Source organism: Neltuma alba, unplaced genomic scaffold (assembly GCF_004799145.2).
Source record: "Neltuma alba isolate B1F8T4 unplaced genomic scaffold, ASM479914v2 tig00003204_pilon, whole genome shotgun sequence".
In the NCBI taxonomy this organism is placed as follows: Eukaryota; Viridiplantae; Streptophyta; class Magnoliopsida; order Fabales; family Fabaceae; genus Neltuma; species Neltuma alba.
This window is the reverse complement of record NW_021633187.1, coordinates 113245-130886: the sequence shown is the minus strand read 5'-3', so window position 1 is coordinate 130886 and position 17642 is coordinate 113245. Positions and strand designations below refer to the sequence as shown.

Here is a 17642-nt window from a genome sequence, read left to right as displayed (position 1 = left end):
ACCATAAGGGTTTCACATCCCCCTAATTCATATTAGTATGGACTAGTAGAGTTTCCCATGACAAGAGGCTAGCATGAGATACTGGATGCATGCAGGGAAAAAGAAGACTAAATGGTAATAGTTGGACTGTTAGGAAAGTCAACTTCAAGTCTTCAACTAAATATGTGGTCCACAGCGTCCAAAAGAATCTCCCAATTTCTTAATCAATTACATATAGCTTATTTTGGGTCAAAAAAGAAAAAAGGAAACCAACAATAATTGGTTGGAACCCCCCCTTTTTTTTGCCTTCTACCTTTTCAATTTGGATTTAATGCTTTTAGGTACATTTTCCTTTGATTCAGTGCATAGGTAAGGGTTAACGGACAGAATAATAGACTCTAGATAAAATTAATTTATAAAATCGGTTTTATTGAATTACGATTTATGACAAGTGGTTATCAGAAACTCCTTTAAAAAGATTATGGTTCACCAATATTTAGTTCAAAACCATATTTTACCATTATGAATAATTTTAGCACAACAAATATTTTGCCATAAATGGTCAATTATAAATTTAATCCAAATAGGCACTGTAAAGATGTTTGATTTGGGGTTTATAATTGATTTTAGAATGATTTATATGGATGTTTGGGTATCTTTCTAGGGAGCTACAAGATCTTGTCTTCAAAATTGATTATGAATGCTATTTTAAATTTATAAAGGTCGTTTTAAAATATTTTAGGTTTGGTCATGATAATTAGAAATTACTTAGAATAACTTCTGAAATTAATCACCCAACGCAGTCCCTTCAAGAAAGACCCATTTAAAATACTCTTCCGATTCTTAATGTAAGATTTAATTAACTAATTTGAGTAGATTAAGAATATTAGTTAAATTATTTAATGTGATATGTTATTTCTAAAACACCCTAAGCATCTTTCTTAATTCTCTTCCTCCCACTCTTGCACAATTATTATTTGAAAAATATCAATAGAGTTAATTTGAGAAAAAATTAATAAATATGTGAAATAAATATTACATATAGGACCAATATCAACTCCCCAATTAGCTCCTATATTAAGGACTGGAGGAGTAAATTAGTATATATCTTATCTAAATTGATTTTAATTTTATTGTTTTATTTATTTATGCTCTTAAATAAAAAAGTCCAAATGAGAAGAGAATTGCACATCTTGATCTTTTCAGTCACCTTATATAACTATAATAATAGCCGCACGCTTTCGGTCCCAAAGAAGATAAGATAGAAACGTCGGTGCTCTCTTGCGGATTGATTAGAGTTTTTCTTTTTGTTGGAAAAATGATCAAATAATACTAAAATAAAAGATAGTATTCTAGCAAGTATAGAACTGAAGTGAAATAAAAATGAGAAAATTTAGATAATACAAAGAGCGAAGCATGGCTACTACTACTCCAAATGAGAGAGTATTTAACAAAGAAAGGTGATGTCCTTCAAGATAATCTCATTATAATATTGTCTTTGCAGTTGTAAAGCTGAGCAACTTGTTTGATGGAGGCCAAGATTTGAAGCGATTGATTACTCGAAGTAATTTAGTTGATGAAAAATAAAATTTATTTCATAGAAATTATAATGATGTTTGATATAAAAATATTATGTGTTGTAATAAGCAGAGGAAGGAGTAATTTTTTGTAATAGCTTTTCTTTGCATTAGGAGTCTCTCTCAGACCCTCACACACTTTCATTCATGTAACTTTTGAAAACGACACAAGGAAAGTAATTAATTTTTCATACAAGTAAATGCAAAATAAGAATTCTGAAATTTCAGAGAATTGTACCTTGAGAAAAGTAAATATCAGAAGAATTACAAACTCGTACCAGCAGTTAACTGGAACGCACTGATTTCTTCAACTTTATCAACTTTGATTTCATATTTTTGGGGTCCATTAGAAAGGACAAAGAAAGAGCCTTATCACCTCCTAGCTCCAACCGAGCTGACGACCCGAGTTTATTGAAATTCTCTCATATGAAAATCTCATTTTCTTTGCCTCCAAGTTTTTCATTTTCCGATCACTGTTTTCTATTTTAGAGAGGGAAAGAAAGAGCACTATGATTTCCAACCAAGTTGACGACTCACCAAGATCATGAAGAGTCTGGTGATTGCAGTGGAATTCTGTTCATCTGGTTTTTGAAACTTTGCAAGCCAAGAATCTCAAACCGAATTCAGGTATGAAAACCAAACCCTCGTTAATTAGTCTTTCATTTTCTGGAGCTGTCACTTACAGACTACATTTGTTATTTGTTCTTCTTTCAAATGCAATCTAAAACAGTCGATAGCTCCTTTAGTGTCTAAAAATAGCCGCAATCAGTTTACATCTCATGGCAAGAAAGTTACAACGATTGATCTTTCTTATTTTTCAGATTCTACAAATTTACCTCTTTCATCATCAGCTTGCTATTACATATTTGAAGATGAAGACAGTAAATGATTGCTCTTCGTGGAATAGAATTTTGATCTTGAAACGGTGCGCTCCTTAGTTTGGAAGAAAAATAGCTTTACATTAAATAAGTTAATATTTCAGGATTTTTCAAGCACACATGTTCTGTCTTTATTAAAATATTTTAATATTATCTCTCAAAAATTTTTAGGATGCTTGAAGAAAAGAAGAGAATCAAATCATTAAGTTTTATATGTTTTATATGCATTTTATTTTTATTGAAGTACATTTTTTTCATTTTTCTTCAAACACTTTTACATTTATTTATTTATTAAATAAAGTAGAAAAATTGCTAAAATCCCCCATTAAAATATTTATTAATTAAAGGTACTTGAAATTTGTTTAAGGATCAAAGTGCAACTCATCTTCGGCATGAGTGGCAAAAGAAAAAAAAAAAAAAACCTTGTTCTTGGCACATGCGACACTTTTTCAGCTATATGAAAAATAGAAGACATTTACATATAAGTGAAGATACGTTGAACGCTGAAAAAGAGTTGCATCTAGTCAACTCAAGTCAAAACACTTTCAAAATAATGATTTGCTTTATTTTATTTGCCCTTTTTTGTTTACCAAACTAATAAACGAACTTGTTAAAAAATCAGTACATCTACCACTTGTACTATGTAGGAATTTCATAAGATACTAGTTCTAACAAATTTTACCAGATCTGGTCATCGCAGCGCAATTCTGTGATTACTCTCCAAAATCTCCAAGCCTAGACTGAAAGTGTAACTTCATCTATCACAGGTATGAAGCAATATCCCTCTCCTGAATTTATTTAAACACTTTCAATGGGCATGTCATCTTGTGAGTTGTGACAATTTGCAGAATATAGGATTTATTGGTAACTCAATTTTATAATTCGGACTTATCTGTAAATTTTCAATACATTTTCATTTTAAAGAAATTTTGTATAAATTAATTTAACTAAGACGTCTTCCCCAATCAATATGAGAGATTATATAATAGTTTTGGCCGTTTTGAAGAATGTGCTATGCTTCATATAAAAGTAGGTGCAAAGTTCAATGATTCTTAGATTAAAAAAATAACATTCCAACATGGGATCCCTAGTACAAAAAATGTAAAAGCGTCTCATATTTTACTTCCAAAAAAGTTGCGCAAATCGATTTATTATTTATCGCATTTGAAAATGAAAATTTTATTCCATAAAGATACTGCATGGCTATCTTTTACTGCTTCATATATCCTTAAATATATAGGAGCAAACTGAACAGTAAACTTGATGAAAAATAAGAAGACCAATTATTGTAACTTTCTTGCTATGAGATATCTCTTAAACTTTTTGCAGCTATTTTTAGACACTAAAGTAACTAAATCTACTGTTACAGATTGTGTTTTTCTATCAGATCAGTGCCAAGTTGAAAGAAAATGAAAGCACCCAATTTATCTATACTTTGAGAACTCAGGGTGTGATAGCAGATAAAGCCTTAATCAAGTATAACAAATAGAAAACACTGATTAGAAAATGAAAGACTAGTTAAAGAGGCAAAGAAAAAGAGATTTTGATGTTCATACCAGATAAGCTTCCGCAAATTGAGTTGATGATTCTTGGCTTGGATGAGATAGTGCTCTTTCGTTTTCCTTTGTTTTTTTCCCCTAAAAGTGAGCAAGATTGTAGTCCTGAAAATATGAAATCAAAATTGAAAAAGTTAAAGCAATATAATCATGCCTTTGGACCAAATGTAAAAGTTAAAGTAAAAAGGCAATCTTATGGTTTTTTTTGAAACGTCAGAATTTTTATTTTGCATTAATGTATTTGGAAAATTAATTATCTGTTATATCATTTTCCAATTTGCTTCACTAATTTTATAAATTATCTTTCTGTTCATCTAACTCCAATACTGTTAGATTCAATAAATAATGATTTTTTATGTCATCATTGTTATTCGCAAAAATTTAATACGTTAATGTTAGAAAATATTTTTTCAATTTTTAAAATTTTAATGCTCGCGTTTTTTATTAATGAAATTAACAATATTATTGTTATGAAGATAGCTTAAAAAGTAATTGTTTAAATTTTATTTATCAAGCTTTGGTAAAAAAAAAAGAAGAAGTACAAATACAAAAAAAATGAAAATACCTGAAAAGTCCCATCAACGACTAATATACTTCATTGTGATATCTTTTAAAATATTATATATTTCTCAAAAAGTGTAACTTACTAATTTCTTTGTTCTTAATGAATACATCTATGATCTCTCTAGCTTTAGTCATATAATTGAATCAAATTAAATATTCTAAAGCCGTATAGTATAACTAGAGAAGGATTGATACACACGAAAGATAATAATACTAATAGTGTGTAGGGAACATATGTTTCACATTTTCCCTCATTGATCTCTTATCTCTCAATTTCTCTTTGACTATATTTTAATTAATTAACTAGTCAAAATGAGTCACCTAGCATTTTAATATATACTAAATCTAGCACTTGTTCAAAATGAGACATTTCCTAAGCAAAAGAATGAAAAAAGTATCTGAATTTCATACATTTATAGAAGCTAAGGAAGGTGATAACAAATTGAAAAAGAGAAACTAAGCATTTGGGCACAAACACTTTTTTTTTTTTTTTATATCTATGACACTTCTCTGGTCCCAAGTATAAGACTTGTTTTGTTGTGTAAGTTACATTGCAAAATGAGTCTCTCAATTCTCAAAACATGAATAGCTTGTTAGATGCTGTCAATTGCTGCTGTCAATTGCAGACTGCATTTTTTCTTCTTTCTTTCACCTTTGCATCAATCTGCAAGGGGGGAAAAATAGAATCACAAAACATTAAGTTTTGTTACTCTAATATCTGAACATAGCAGAGGCCCCAAAAAAACCTGTTATTAGAGCAAGAAAGCTGAGCCAAGACATTTGATCTTTCTTATTTTACTCTGGATTAGGGAAAAAATCATTCTTTTCATCTTGATGACATCTTCATGAAACATTAAGTATGTAATTAAGATACTTCAATTCTTCATAATGAAATTTTCAGTTAGTCAATTGATGATGATGAATGGCTCTCCTTTCAGGTTGCTATTAATACTGAATGGCGGAGGTGGGAGTGTCGATAGCAGCAAAACTTGCTGAATATCTATTGGATCCAACTTTACAGCAACTGCAATATTTGTTCTGTGTCGGCAAAATCACCAGAAATGTTGAGATCAGAAAGGAGGAGCTGATACTCAAGCAACGAAGGGTACAGGAACTTGTTCAAGAGGCCATCAACAGGACTGAGAGGATTGATGATGAGGTTGACAAGTGGAAGAATGATGTAGAGAGTCTCATAGCAGAGGTGGAGAAATTGGAGGAGGAACTAAGGGCCAACAATGGCTGTCATCGACGATGGTATCCTACTTGGAGGAGATATTGTCTCTGCAAAAAGCTGGCTAAGACAACCCAAAGGATGATTGATCTAAACACAAAGAGTGATCGCTTCAATCCATTTTCTCATCCTGTTATTATTCCAGGTATAGAGTATCACTCTTCTAAAGGTTTTATGTTCTTTGAGTCAACAAAAAAAGCACATGATGAACTATGGGCAGCATTGCAAGATGATGATAGCTCTATGATCGGGTTGTGGGGGATGGGCGGTTCAGGCAAAACTACATTGGTAAAGGAAGTAGGAAAGAAAGTCAAAGAATCAAAGCTATGTGATGAAGTTATAATTGCAACAGTTTCCCAAACTCCAAATATTAGGAAGATTCAAGGTGAAATTGCGGACTTATTGGGACTCAAATTGGAGGAAGAAACTGAAGTGGGAAGGGCAAGAAAAATTGCATTGAAATTACAGAGTTCAAACAAACGAATTTTGATTATATTAGATGATGTATGGGATACGCTGAACCTTGAGGATATAGGGAATCCCTATAGGGATGAAGGTCCAAGAAACTGTAAAATTCTTCTCACCACACGTCGTCAAGAGGTGTGTACTATGATGGATTGCCAGAAAACAATTTCCTTGGGTTTGTTAACAGAAGGTGAAGCTTGGGATCTATTTCAAACCCATGGTAAAGTAGATGATGGTGTTAGAAAAGTGGCTCAAGAAGTTGTCGCTGAATGTAAGGGACTACCCATTGCAATTGTAGCCATGGGGAAGTGCTTAAGAAGAAAAGGACTTGATGAGATGAATGTAGTATTGCACAGGTTAAGACATTCAAAGCCACTTGATGAGGATAAAGCTTTTACTTGTCTAAAGTTAAGCTATGATTACTTGAGAACTGTAGAGGCCAAGTTGTTATTCTTGGCATGTGCCATGTTTCCTGAAGATCATGAAATCAAAATTGAAGATCTTTTTAGATATGGAGTTGGATTGGGTCTATGCAAAGATGCTGACTCATTTGAAATAGCAAGGAGCCAAGTTAGAGCAGCTATAAATGTTCTTATTGACTCTTCATTGTTGATGTTTTCTGTCAACTTCGGGAAAGAAAAATATGTGAAAATGCATGACATGGTTCGTGATGTAGCTTTATGGGTAGCAACTCAAGAGAATAGTACCATTATGGTAAACAATGCAAAAGAATGGAATAACTTGATTGCTGATGAAGTTATAAAAGATTGCTATGCTATATCTTCATGGTATGATAATAGTAGATTATTTCAATCTTTGTCTCAACTGGATGCTCCCCAACTTGAGTTTCTGTTGTTACATTCGATGAAACTCTTTGACGTAGTACATGCATCATTTGAACGCACTACAGGACTCAAGGCATTGATTATTACATGCATGAATGGTCGGCATATGATTGAGCTACAACCTCAATCAATTCAACACTTGTCTAATCTTCGAACTTTGCGATTGCAAGGTTGGTATTTAGGTGACATCTCTTTCGTGGTAACTTTGACAAAACTTCAAATTCTTGATTTGCAAAGTAGTTGTTTTGAAAGAATGCCAGATGGAATTGAAAAATTAAACAAGCTGAAGTTGTTAGATTTGTCAAGTTGTAGGATAGATGAATGTTGTTACAAAGTAATAAGAAGCTGCTCACAATTAGAAGAGTTGTATGTCTCCAAACATTCTCCACACTCAAAACATGCAAATTGCTATGAATACCTTGTGGGCCCCAGTGTTTTGATGAAACTGAGAAGGTATAACATAGAAATTGGAGGGGATGGCAAGTACTTGGAATTTCATGATCAAGGCACAAGATCCTTATGCTTAGGTCAGTTAAATATGTCTATATTAAGTGCAACAATTAAGGATCTTGCACGAAGAGCAACAATGGTTGAATTTTACGGGCTTGAGGGAGGTGGCAAAAGTTTCATGCCTAATATTGTCCAAGCTACAGGAGGCATGAATCAGTTAACTAAACTCTATCTTGAAAGGTGTTCAGAAATCGAATGCATCACTGATAAAACTACTCCTCATGAAGATGCTATCGTCCCCAGATTGGATGAGTTAGTGCTAAAAGATATGGATAATCTTAAACAACTACATTGTGGTCCTTCTCCTTTTAGCTTGCTCCAAAAGTTAGAACGACTAAGTTTATTCAAATGCCCTCAATTGCTTCACTTATTCCCTGCTGATTGCAACTTAGGCAATCTTAAGTTTCTCAAAATTTCCACCTGTCCGAGGTTGACGTCTCTCATCCCTGTAGCTGTTGCTTGCACTCTATTATCTTTAGAGGAGCTTCAAATAGAATGTTGCAATGGATTGAAGCATGTAATAAAGGGAGAGGGTTATGCTGATACTTGGGAGAATGCGAGACTTCCGAAATTGAACATTTTGTTTATTGAGGATTGTTGCAATTTAGAGTATGTATGCCCAGTCTTTTTAGCTCAAAGGTTTGAAATGCATCATCTATCCATAATAAATGCTCCTCAGATGAAAGCTGTGTTCGGTGAAAATGCTAGTGAAGGACAACCATTGCCGGATCCAGGTGAGACTCAGCTAGTGCTTCCTTTTCTGGAACATCTCAACCTAAGAAGTCTTCCAAATCTTGTGGGAATTTGCTCGGAGAAGTATCATCCAAGGTGGCCATCTATAAAAATAATAGAGTGGAGGGATTGTCCAAAGATGGTACGCAATCGCTCTTTAATTTGATTTGCAAAAAATGTTAAAAATACTAGTCTTTTATATATGAAAAATTGACTTATATATTGTGAACTCCATTTTTATATAAGCAATGTGCCCCTTCTTTATTGATTTAATTTACCAAAAAAAAAATATGGACTAAGTCTATATCCAAGAATATTCATGTACATGTAGAATTTCTTAGTAAATATATTAATGCTTTTTAGTCCTTCTTTTTTCTTTTTTGCCTTTCACAAAGGAATTACAGGAACTTAAGGGCCATCAATTGAGGAATGAAGTACAAATTCCAACACTTCAATACATTAAAGAACTAGCTTTGGAAAATTGCACAAGATTGAAATTTGTCTTTTCTGCTCATATTTGTCAAAGTCTTCCAGAGTTAACTTCTGTAATCATATCTCGCTGTGAGGAGTTGGAGGCAATTTTTTTGAGGAATGAAGAGACTCAAAAGAATCCATCCATTTCTGAATCCTCTCTGCTAAAATTGAAAAGCTTGAAAATATTTAAGTGCAACAAGCTTAAATTTGTTTTATCTTTCATGATCAATGCTGCTACCTTGATGCTTCCACAACTATGCACTCTAATCGTATCAGATTCTTCGCAAATGGAAGAAATTTTCAAGTGCTCAAATAGTGAAGATAATGATATTGACAAAAAAAGGGAGATTACATTCCCAAACATGGCATATGTGGAACTTAATAATTTGCCTAGACTTGTGAATGTCTGCCAAGGGTTTAAGTGGTTTAAGTTACACACAAGGGAGTCTTGCATAGTTAAGGTTCACGGCTGCCCAAAACTTTTTCCAGTTATGAGAGCAACCATTAATTGGACTAAAGGGGTAAGTATTATTCTGCATTTGTATTTCTCAATGCTTCATTTTCCATACTGCAAATCTTGTTTATGTATTATTCTGCAATATTATAAATTGACGCTAGGTGGATATTTAATGCTTCTATTTTTGACAAAGGTTCTCATTATTTTTCTGAATGTTTTGTTCATTTAAGGTAATGAACTCCGATATAATATCTTCATTATTTTCTCACTTGCATAAGATCATATCTACATATAAAAGCTTGTTCGAAAACAAATGCTGCTGCATACAAATCAAAGCTATCAAATTTGTGAATTGCATGTGTTAACTTGTGCTCCTTCAATAAATTAAATACCAAATAAAAGATGTCATTTCTCTACAGTCTGATCGATAGGAATCACATAATGTAGTGAAACATGAAGAAGCATTTGACATAACAAAGTAGTTACATTATGTTAAATGCATTACAATCTCCAGTCTCATCTAGAGTGTAAAGATTTTGGTTACTTTGATCTCTTTCTTGTCTTTTCGTGACATTTCCAAGGAATTTATAATACATTACCCCCCTTCCTCTTTTATATGCAGAGACTTGTAAGGGAGTATGAGTTGAAAGGCAGCCAATTAAATAATAACAACGAGGCTCTCAATCTTCCACTTTCTATTCTAAATGCTGGAGAGCTTGATATTCAAAGTCCTATAGTAGAACACAATTGGCGAGTCATTGGTGATGGTCAAGAGCAAGAAGAAACCAACGGCTTAAGTCTTGTTCCCACACAAGTTTTGAGCTTCCAATATGTTCATTCCTTAGAAGCAACTCACATTAAAAAATTGAAGTTTCTATTCTCAATGAGCACTATTGTCAACAAAGGCCTTCCCAAATTGACTTCCTTAACCTTATCTGATTGTGAGGAATTGGAGGTGATTTTTGGACATAGTAGGGCAGAGGATGCCAACGACAACAGTGAGACAATTGTGCTTTCAAGCTTGAGGAAAGTGTGGCTAACGAATTTGCCAAATTTGATGAGTGTTTGTCAAGGGTCGCAGTTTCAGGGGCAGCTGAGCCACATCAGCATACGCAACTGCCCCAAATTTTTGGATTCAAGTTTGGGAAGAGCTCTTCAACAATTGGGAACAATATTGGTATGACCGAATATTCTATATCATCTTTGATTAATATTGGATTACAATCATATAATATCGTTTTGCTAGCTGCAACTGTATAAGTTAAATAGGGAACTTATAAATTACAAAGAGACCTTCAACGACATGAAGAATAAAAACAATAGTTGATGTATGTACACAACTAGGTTTCCTTTCAGTCTCAGAGCACAATAGATGAAAATATTGAATATACATGTGATTTCATTTCATGTTGTTTTTTGAAAAAAAAAAAAATTAAATGTTCATTGAAGATATTCTTTTTAAATTTTCATGTACAACCATATATCAAAATTTTGACTATGAAATTTCACCCAAAAAAATAAATTGACAATGAAAGGATAATTGTGTGTTTAATCATATACATTCATGTATAAATATTTGTATGTCAGTAAGGAGTTTGCTCGGTATTCTTACAACTTTTCTTATCTTTTTTAAATCCAGGTCTTCAAAAAAAAACTTTTACTACTAAATTTGATTGATGTGAATAAACATTTGTCTTTTTTAAATTGAAACTGTAGTTTCCGCAGGTTTCAACCGAAGATTCCAATGTTCGAACTTCATCAAATGGAGAAGAACCATTGGCTGGAAATGAAGAAAAAGGGATGATCTTGATTTCAAGAGTAGAGCATTTGTCTGTGGAGGATTCAATCAACCTCATATCCATATGGGAGGATCCCACTTTCATCATCTTCCAAAATCTTGAGGAGTTAGCTGTGATTAATTGTGGAAAACTGAAGTGTATATTCTCTAGCACCGTGATCAGAAACCTACCATGTTTAAAGAGTCTGCGCATTAAAGAATGTGAAGAGTTGGAGGAAATGATGTCATCAGAACATCACTTTCCAGATGCATCCTCAAGTTCCTTCTGCTTCCCATTACTTGAAACTCTTGTTGTCTTTAGATGCAGAAAGTTGAAACGCCTCTTCCCCTCTCTGCCCTCTACTCAACATCATCTTCCACAATTGCGACAGATGACGATTGGAGAGTGCTCTGAACTAAAAGGACTTTATAATTGCGACGAACTTGAAATCCATGAGGAAGGCTTCATCAACAACAAACTTCCAAACCTCACATTTTTTCTGATCAAGAATTGCCCTGTCTTTTCCAACACCACACTTGCTGCTCTTGAAAGGCAGATACGCTGGTAACTATCCATATTTACCATTCAAATAAGGCGAATTTACAACTGAAAACATATCTATACATTATTTAATACTCAAATAATATAAATTTACAAATGCAATAATGAGTATTTAGTATTAGTGGTCCTTAGGCTTAGTTTTCCTTTATATATATATATATATATAAATGTATACACACACCTACAAAGACTGTCTTTTCTTTTTGAAAAGACGTAATATTGACATGAAAGTTTTCTCATATTTGTACAGTCGGCTGGGGTTATTGCGATGAAGATAATTTCTGTTACTATGACGGAGGAGGATATGAATGCGATGGTGATGCTTTGAGATTGTGTCTGCTTCTTGTTCCTGCATTAAATTACGAAAGAGTTGCAATTGTGCTTGTGATAGTTGCCTTACAATGTTTAATATTTGCTTCATTTTTATTTTTGAACACTTTGGTTTGTTGTCTACACAAACAAGTGATACTTTCTGCTTTCTGGAGTTTCAACGAACACCTGTGCCTATCCATATTCAAGGCAAAAACAAGGTATATTTGAGCTGATTTTGATTTCCAAGTGACATTAATTAAGAAAAAATTATCACTTTGAGTAAATTTCAATTAATATATTCTTAAACTAGAAACTTCTCCTCACATAAAAGTTGATGATTAATTAATAATTAATTATTAAGGTATTAATATTTCAACTAATAGATACCATGACGTATTTAATTTTTAGCCATTCTCTCTTTTGTAATATTTGACCACCTCAATAGCCTTGAAAAATGAGATATCCTAAACCCAACCTGATCCATTTTGAAGCGAATCAGATATTACAAGATTTTTAGGTATAAAGTTGATGATGATGATTATTATTATTATTAAATGTTAAGCTATAAATTTGCCTCTAAATTATTTTTCCAAACTTATTGATTACCTAAAGTGTAAAACGGTGCAATGTCAGTACGGAATTATTAATAAATTTGCTTTCAATGCCTTTCGTTTTCTATATTTATCTATTTTGCCTTCACAAATAATTCATAAGGTAACTGTACATGTTAAAGGATTTTCTCCAAAAGTAGTTACAATGCATATAATTAATAAGAGTATTTTGAGAAAGACAATATTCACAAATAAATTATTTAGTTCTTATATTAACGATTAAAAGTACTACATGTTAACATGTAATTAAACCAGCATTTAGTACATCAAACATATATATAGAAGCCTAGCATGTGACGAGAATCTTGCCAATAGAAAGATGGAGAAGATAAACATAAAATAAGATAATGTAAGGCACGCTCAGGAAAAGTACTAAGATTACCAACTATACACAAACACAATCCCAGTATGAAAAATGCTGTGGGCGAAAATCTACAGGCTAAAGGATATATTATAACAATGTAACTTCTCAAGTTAAAGCTTTCGAGGGAGAGAAAGTATTTACGAATACACACATATATATCCAACCACAAAACAATTTAATATTTGGAAGCGTTGTTCAGTTCATTCTCACTAACTTTTGACAAGTAAAATACTGGGCATAAGTCAATACATAGAGAATGGCTATGTTCTCTAGTACGACATGATAGATTTACAATGTTCTTTGTTGTGAAAGAAATAACACAAAACAGAGCAAAACAGAGCAAGGCGATTGTTCATAACAAAAACAAGAGATTGTCAATATTTTTTTGGTTTTGGGGGGGGGGGGGAGGCGCTTGTTGATAAACACACCCACTTGTCAACAAGCCTTCAAGAATATGAAAAACAAGATGTGATTGTCCACAAAAATACGTAATTGTAAATAGAATGAAGGGTAAAATGTGCAAAAATACCCTTTACAATGTCCAAAAAGAGTACCAGGTATCATAAAAAAATATTGGGAGCAAAAATACAAATGAATATTTTAAAACAGAGCAAAAATGCCACATCCGTTAACTCTGATAAATGTCTGTTATTATTATTATTATTATTTTTTGCCTCACCCAATGCCCACGTGTCAAGTGCTTCCATCCTACTCAACCCTGCCTCCTTCTCATCCTTCCTCTCTCTCGGGCTGGAGCCTCTATAATCTCTTACGCATTCTTGAAGCCACTTTGCCTCTCTCCTCCTTACTGAACATTTCATCTTTGTTTCTTCACTTCACGCCTCATTGTCCCCCCCTCCCGTCTGAAGCTATGATAAACCGTTCACTCAACTTCTACCTCCTTTTCTCCTTCTCTTGCGTTTTTGCCAGTGCCACTCCTTGCTCCATTAGTCTCAACTACGGCACCGTGTCCTCTTCCTTGCATCCTCACCTTCCTTTTATCATCAACCAACATCGACTGTGTCATAATATTCAATGCCTACCCCCTTATACATTGTGCCTTTGACAACACTGGCACTGTCGTCACCGTTAAAAATAGCAACATCCTTACTCTCTCCAAGCTTGCCGCCGCTCAATCCTGGGTGTGGTTGACAACATCCTTCCATTTCATCCTAATGCTATAGCTGTTTGACTTCCACATTATTTGTTTTTTCTACTCGACTTTTATTTTGTTGTGTTGGTTTAAAAAATAAGGTGGCAGGGTTGTAAGTTGGAGAGGAAGAGGGGGAGAGAGAAAGGAATGAGGCATGAAGTGTAGACTGAAGAGACAAAGTGTTAAATGGGGAGGAGAGAGGCGACGGTGCCTTTGACATCCTTAGAAGCTGGTAAGTGAAAATGGTTTTATGAGGGGGGATGAGAGAGAGAAAGGAAGGGTGAGAATGAGAGACTAAGTTGACCAAGATAAGAGACCGCATGGGAAGAGGCGAAGAGCATTAGACACGCGGATACTAGGTGGGACCCACAACATAAGGTAATGGACATTTGTCAGAGTTAACGGAAGTGGCACTTTTGCTCTGTTTTAAAATATTTTTGTGTATTTTTGCTTCCCATATTTTTTTATGGTGCCAGGTGCTCTTTTTGGACATTATAAGGGGTATTTTTGCACCTTCACCTTAGAATGAATTTGAAAACCAGATAAGATTAAGTTATGAAGACCTTGACTCCAACAAGATAATTTCTTTTTGAAAACCTTTTAGATTTACTGTTATAAATTTCTTAATTACATTGAAAATTTCATAACCAAATAGATCCTTGTAACTCTTCAATCTTCGGTGCATTGATTTGATTCTTTTGCCTCACTGTTTCAATTAACTATACGTTTTCATCTTCGCGAAACAATCTTCTCTATGTTTTGTAATCATCAAAACATGCAAAAAATCTAACATTTTCTTCTCTTTTTTATGATGATGACAAAATATTGATTTAACAAATTAGTACTAGAGAAAAATAGCGGGGGTGGGCTTTGATCCCACTACCCTTTGGTCATTTGAGCTAATTAAAAAAAAAAAGACCATTAGGCCACTAATGATTTGTTAATTTTATAGTACAAAAAAATATATAAGTTGATCTTTTTACTGTGGCTCCAGCTCATGACATCAATTTATCTGGGAATGATAAGTCTTGATTGAAAAATGATAAGTTTAAATTTAATATTAACAAAACGTTTTTTTTCCTGATATATAACAAGAAATAACATATGCACTAGTTAAAAATGACAACAATTTATCTTGGAATGACATGTCTTGATTAGGAAATGACAAGTCTAAACTTGAAATTAACAATATGTGTTTTCCTTACACATAACAGGAAATAATGTGCGCATTAATTAGAAGTGAAAAAAATTGATTTGGGATTGATAAGTATTGATTATGAAATGACAAGTCTTGACTTGGAATTAACAAAGTGATTTTGCCTGATATATACATAACATGAAATAAGATGTGAATTAATTAAAAATAACAACAATTTACTAGTGAATGACAAGTCTTGATTGTAAAATGAGTTGTTGTCACATGGCAATCAAGACTTGTCATTTCCAGATAAATTATTATCATTTTTAATTAATGGACATATTATTTCCTGTTATGTATCAAGAAAAAAATATATTGTTAATTTTAAGTTTAGATCTGTCATTTTCCAATTAAGATATGTCATTCCTAAATAAATTGTTATCTTTTTTAATTAATACACATGTTATTTCCTGTTATGTATTAGGAAAAAACACTTTGTTAATGTCAAATTTAGATTTGTCATTTTTCAGTCAAGACTTGCTATTTTTAGGTAAATTATTATCATAGGTTGGAGTCACAGTAAAAGAGTCAACTTATATATCTATATTTGTATTATAAGATTAACAAATCATTGGTGGCCCAATAATCATCTTCTTTTTGTTGGCCCAAATGACAAAGGGGCAATGAGATCAAATCTCACCCCCATCACATTCCTTAAATAATTTCTCACATGGCAAAAAAAAAAAATGTCACCAAAAAACACTTCGCTGGCAGCCATGGCACTGGCAGCCAGCACCGGCGACATTAACCTTTAAAAAAACAAAACAAAGGGGCTTTTTGTCATTTTCCTCAGATTTCAAAATTTCTTCTCTGTCATTTCCAACCTTGAGTTTCCCAAATTGCGATATCCTTCTGCCTTCTTTATTTGTCATTCTCCCATATTAAAATTGTTTGCTTGAAAATTTTATGCAAAATAAAAGTTATTTCACTTTAGTCAAAAGTTGCTTTCTTAAGTACTCTGGTTTAGGGCTGATTACTGATCGTTAAATAATTAATTATTTAGATTAGATATGTTGTGATCCTCCAGTTTCTTGTGTTGGTTCTTTAGTTTACATGCCTGGATTAACCCCTAAATATTAACCCCTAAATAAAATATAGCAGCCACTTGCATTTGTTTAAGGCAGATTAATGGCAATGGGATTAATAATGAAACCCACTATGATTAATTTTCACTTTCTGCTTTTCCTTTATGCATTATTAGTCTTTCTTTTTTAGAAACTTTTTAATTTCATGGGAGAATTAACAAGAAATCTTAAGGAAGAAATTTAATTACTAAAAAACCCTAAGAACAAGTGACTAACTTGAACATGTTGTCATTCTCCATTTTAGAAGTTTTAATTGTTTACTCTTCACTTGTCGATAGATTTTAATGTAATTAAATTCCATTCTTTGAACCTGATTGTAATTCTCCCTAATTTCATTCCTTTCCACGTGGGTCATATCTGTTATTACGCCAAGTTACTTTAACGTGTGAGGTAAGATTTCCGAATGGAATATGGGATCTAGCTAGTTCCGAGAGAATTCGCACTAATGTTACTTGGTATTCTAATCATATAGGGTTAATGAACGATACATGAGAAAGCTAGAATATAATTAACATGTATTGTATACGTATATACATATATGCAAAATTGCTTAAATTTATCATCATCATCATAAAGTACACAATAATTAGGCAAACAAATGAATTTGAGTCACAAAAAATCATCACTTGAGTCTTAACGATATTCCGGTTAGATGACTAAAATCTTAAAAAATCCTTTATAAAATGAATGGACCAAATTAAGAAAACGACATAACAGACAATTAATTTTCCAGGAAAAAGAATGCAAACTGAAATTAAAAGAAAAATCATAAGATTGCTTTTTTTTTTTTGGATTTAATTAACTTTTACATTTGGTCTAAAGGCAGCTGGAAAGCAAGCAGTAGGGACATGGTGTTAATAACGACAAAATGGAAGCAAGATTGATTTTATTTTTTCAATTTTGATTTCATATTTTGAGTACAATGGGAACTTGCTCACTTTTAGCAAAAAAGGAAGGAGAACGAAAGAGCACTATCATCATCAACTGAACGAAAAGTGTGGTGATTGATTGCAGTCGAATTCTGTTCATCTCCCTAGCCCAGAATCACCAACTGAATCATCTTGTGCACTTTCTGGGATCAACATCAAAATCCCTTTAGCCTTTCCTTTTCTGATCACTGTTTTTTTTTTTTTTTTTTTATGAAACATCAAGGTATCTACCGGCGGACCCGGTGACTAATCCCTTTGCTGGCTTGTAGGCACTTCGATGGGTGGGACAACTGGTCTGGGGTTTTAAAGCTTTTCCACGCCCAAGGCGAGGATCGAACTCTCAACACTTGGTTAACTGAGGATGAGCCCCAACCGCTCAACCA

The 17642-nt window shown here is 33.1% G+C and overlaps 1 protein-coding gene across 4 annotated transcripts; it reads left to right on the top strand.

Moving 5' to 3' along the window:
• Positions 1–1937: 1937 nt before the first annotated feature.
• LOC114740938 (uncharacterized) lies at positions 1938–12081 on the top strand. 4 transcript variants are annotated; one of them, XM_028929192.1, is made up of 8 exons: positions 1938–2183; positions 2378–2481; positions 3135–3201; positions 5493–8479; positions 8733–9332; positions 9891–10445; positions 10985–11610; positions 11858–12081. In XM_028929192.1, exons 4-8 carry the CDS (start codon positions 5510–5512, stop codon positions 11877–11879), a joined length of 4773 nt encoding a protein of 1590 aa, XP_028785025.1. In that variant the 5' UTR covers positions 1938–2183; positions 2378–2481; positions 3135–3201; positions 5493–5509; the 3' UTR covers positions 11880–12081. The 4 variants fall into 4 exon arrangements, with proteins under 4 accessions (XP_028785025.1, XP_028785027.1, XP_028785026.1 ...); XM_028929194.1 differs by having other exon boundaries at positions 3120–3201; positions 8742–9332; XM_028929193.1 differs by having other exon boundaries at positions 3120–3201; positions 10994–11610.
• Positions 12082–17642: the final 5561 nt, after the last annotated feature.

Coding starts and splice junctions, on each gene's coding strand:
- LOC114740938 (XM_028929192.1), top strand. CDS start 5,510: ATGGCGGAGGTGGGAGTGTCGATAGCAGCAAAACTTGCTGAATATCTA. Junction 9,333..9,890: donor CCATTAATTGGACTAAAGGG/GTAAGTATTATT, acceptor TTTTATATGCAG/AGACTTGTAAGGGAGTATGA. Junction 11,611..11,857: donor CTTGAAAGGCAGATACGCTG/GTAACTATCCAT, acceptor ATATTTGTACAG/TCGGCTGGGGTTATTGCGAT.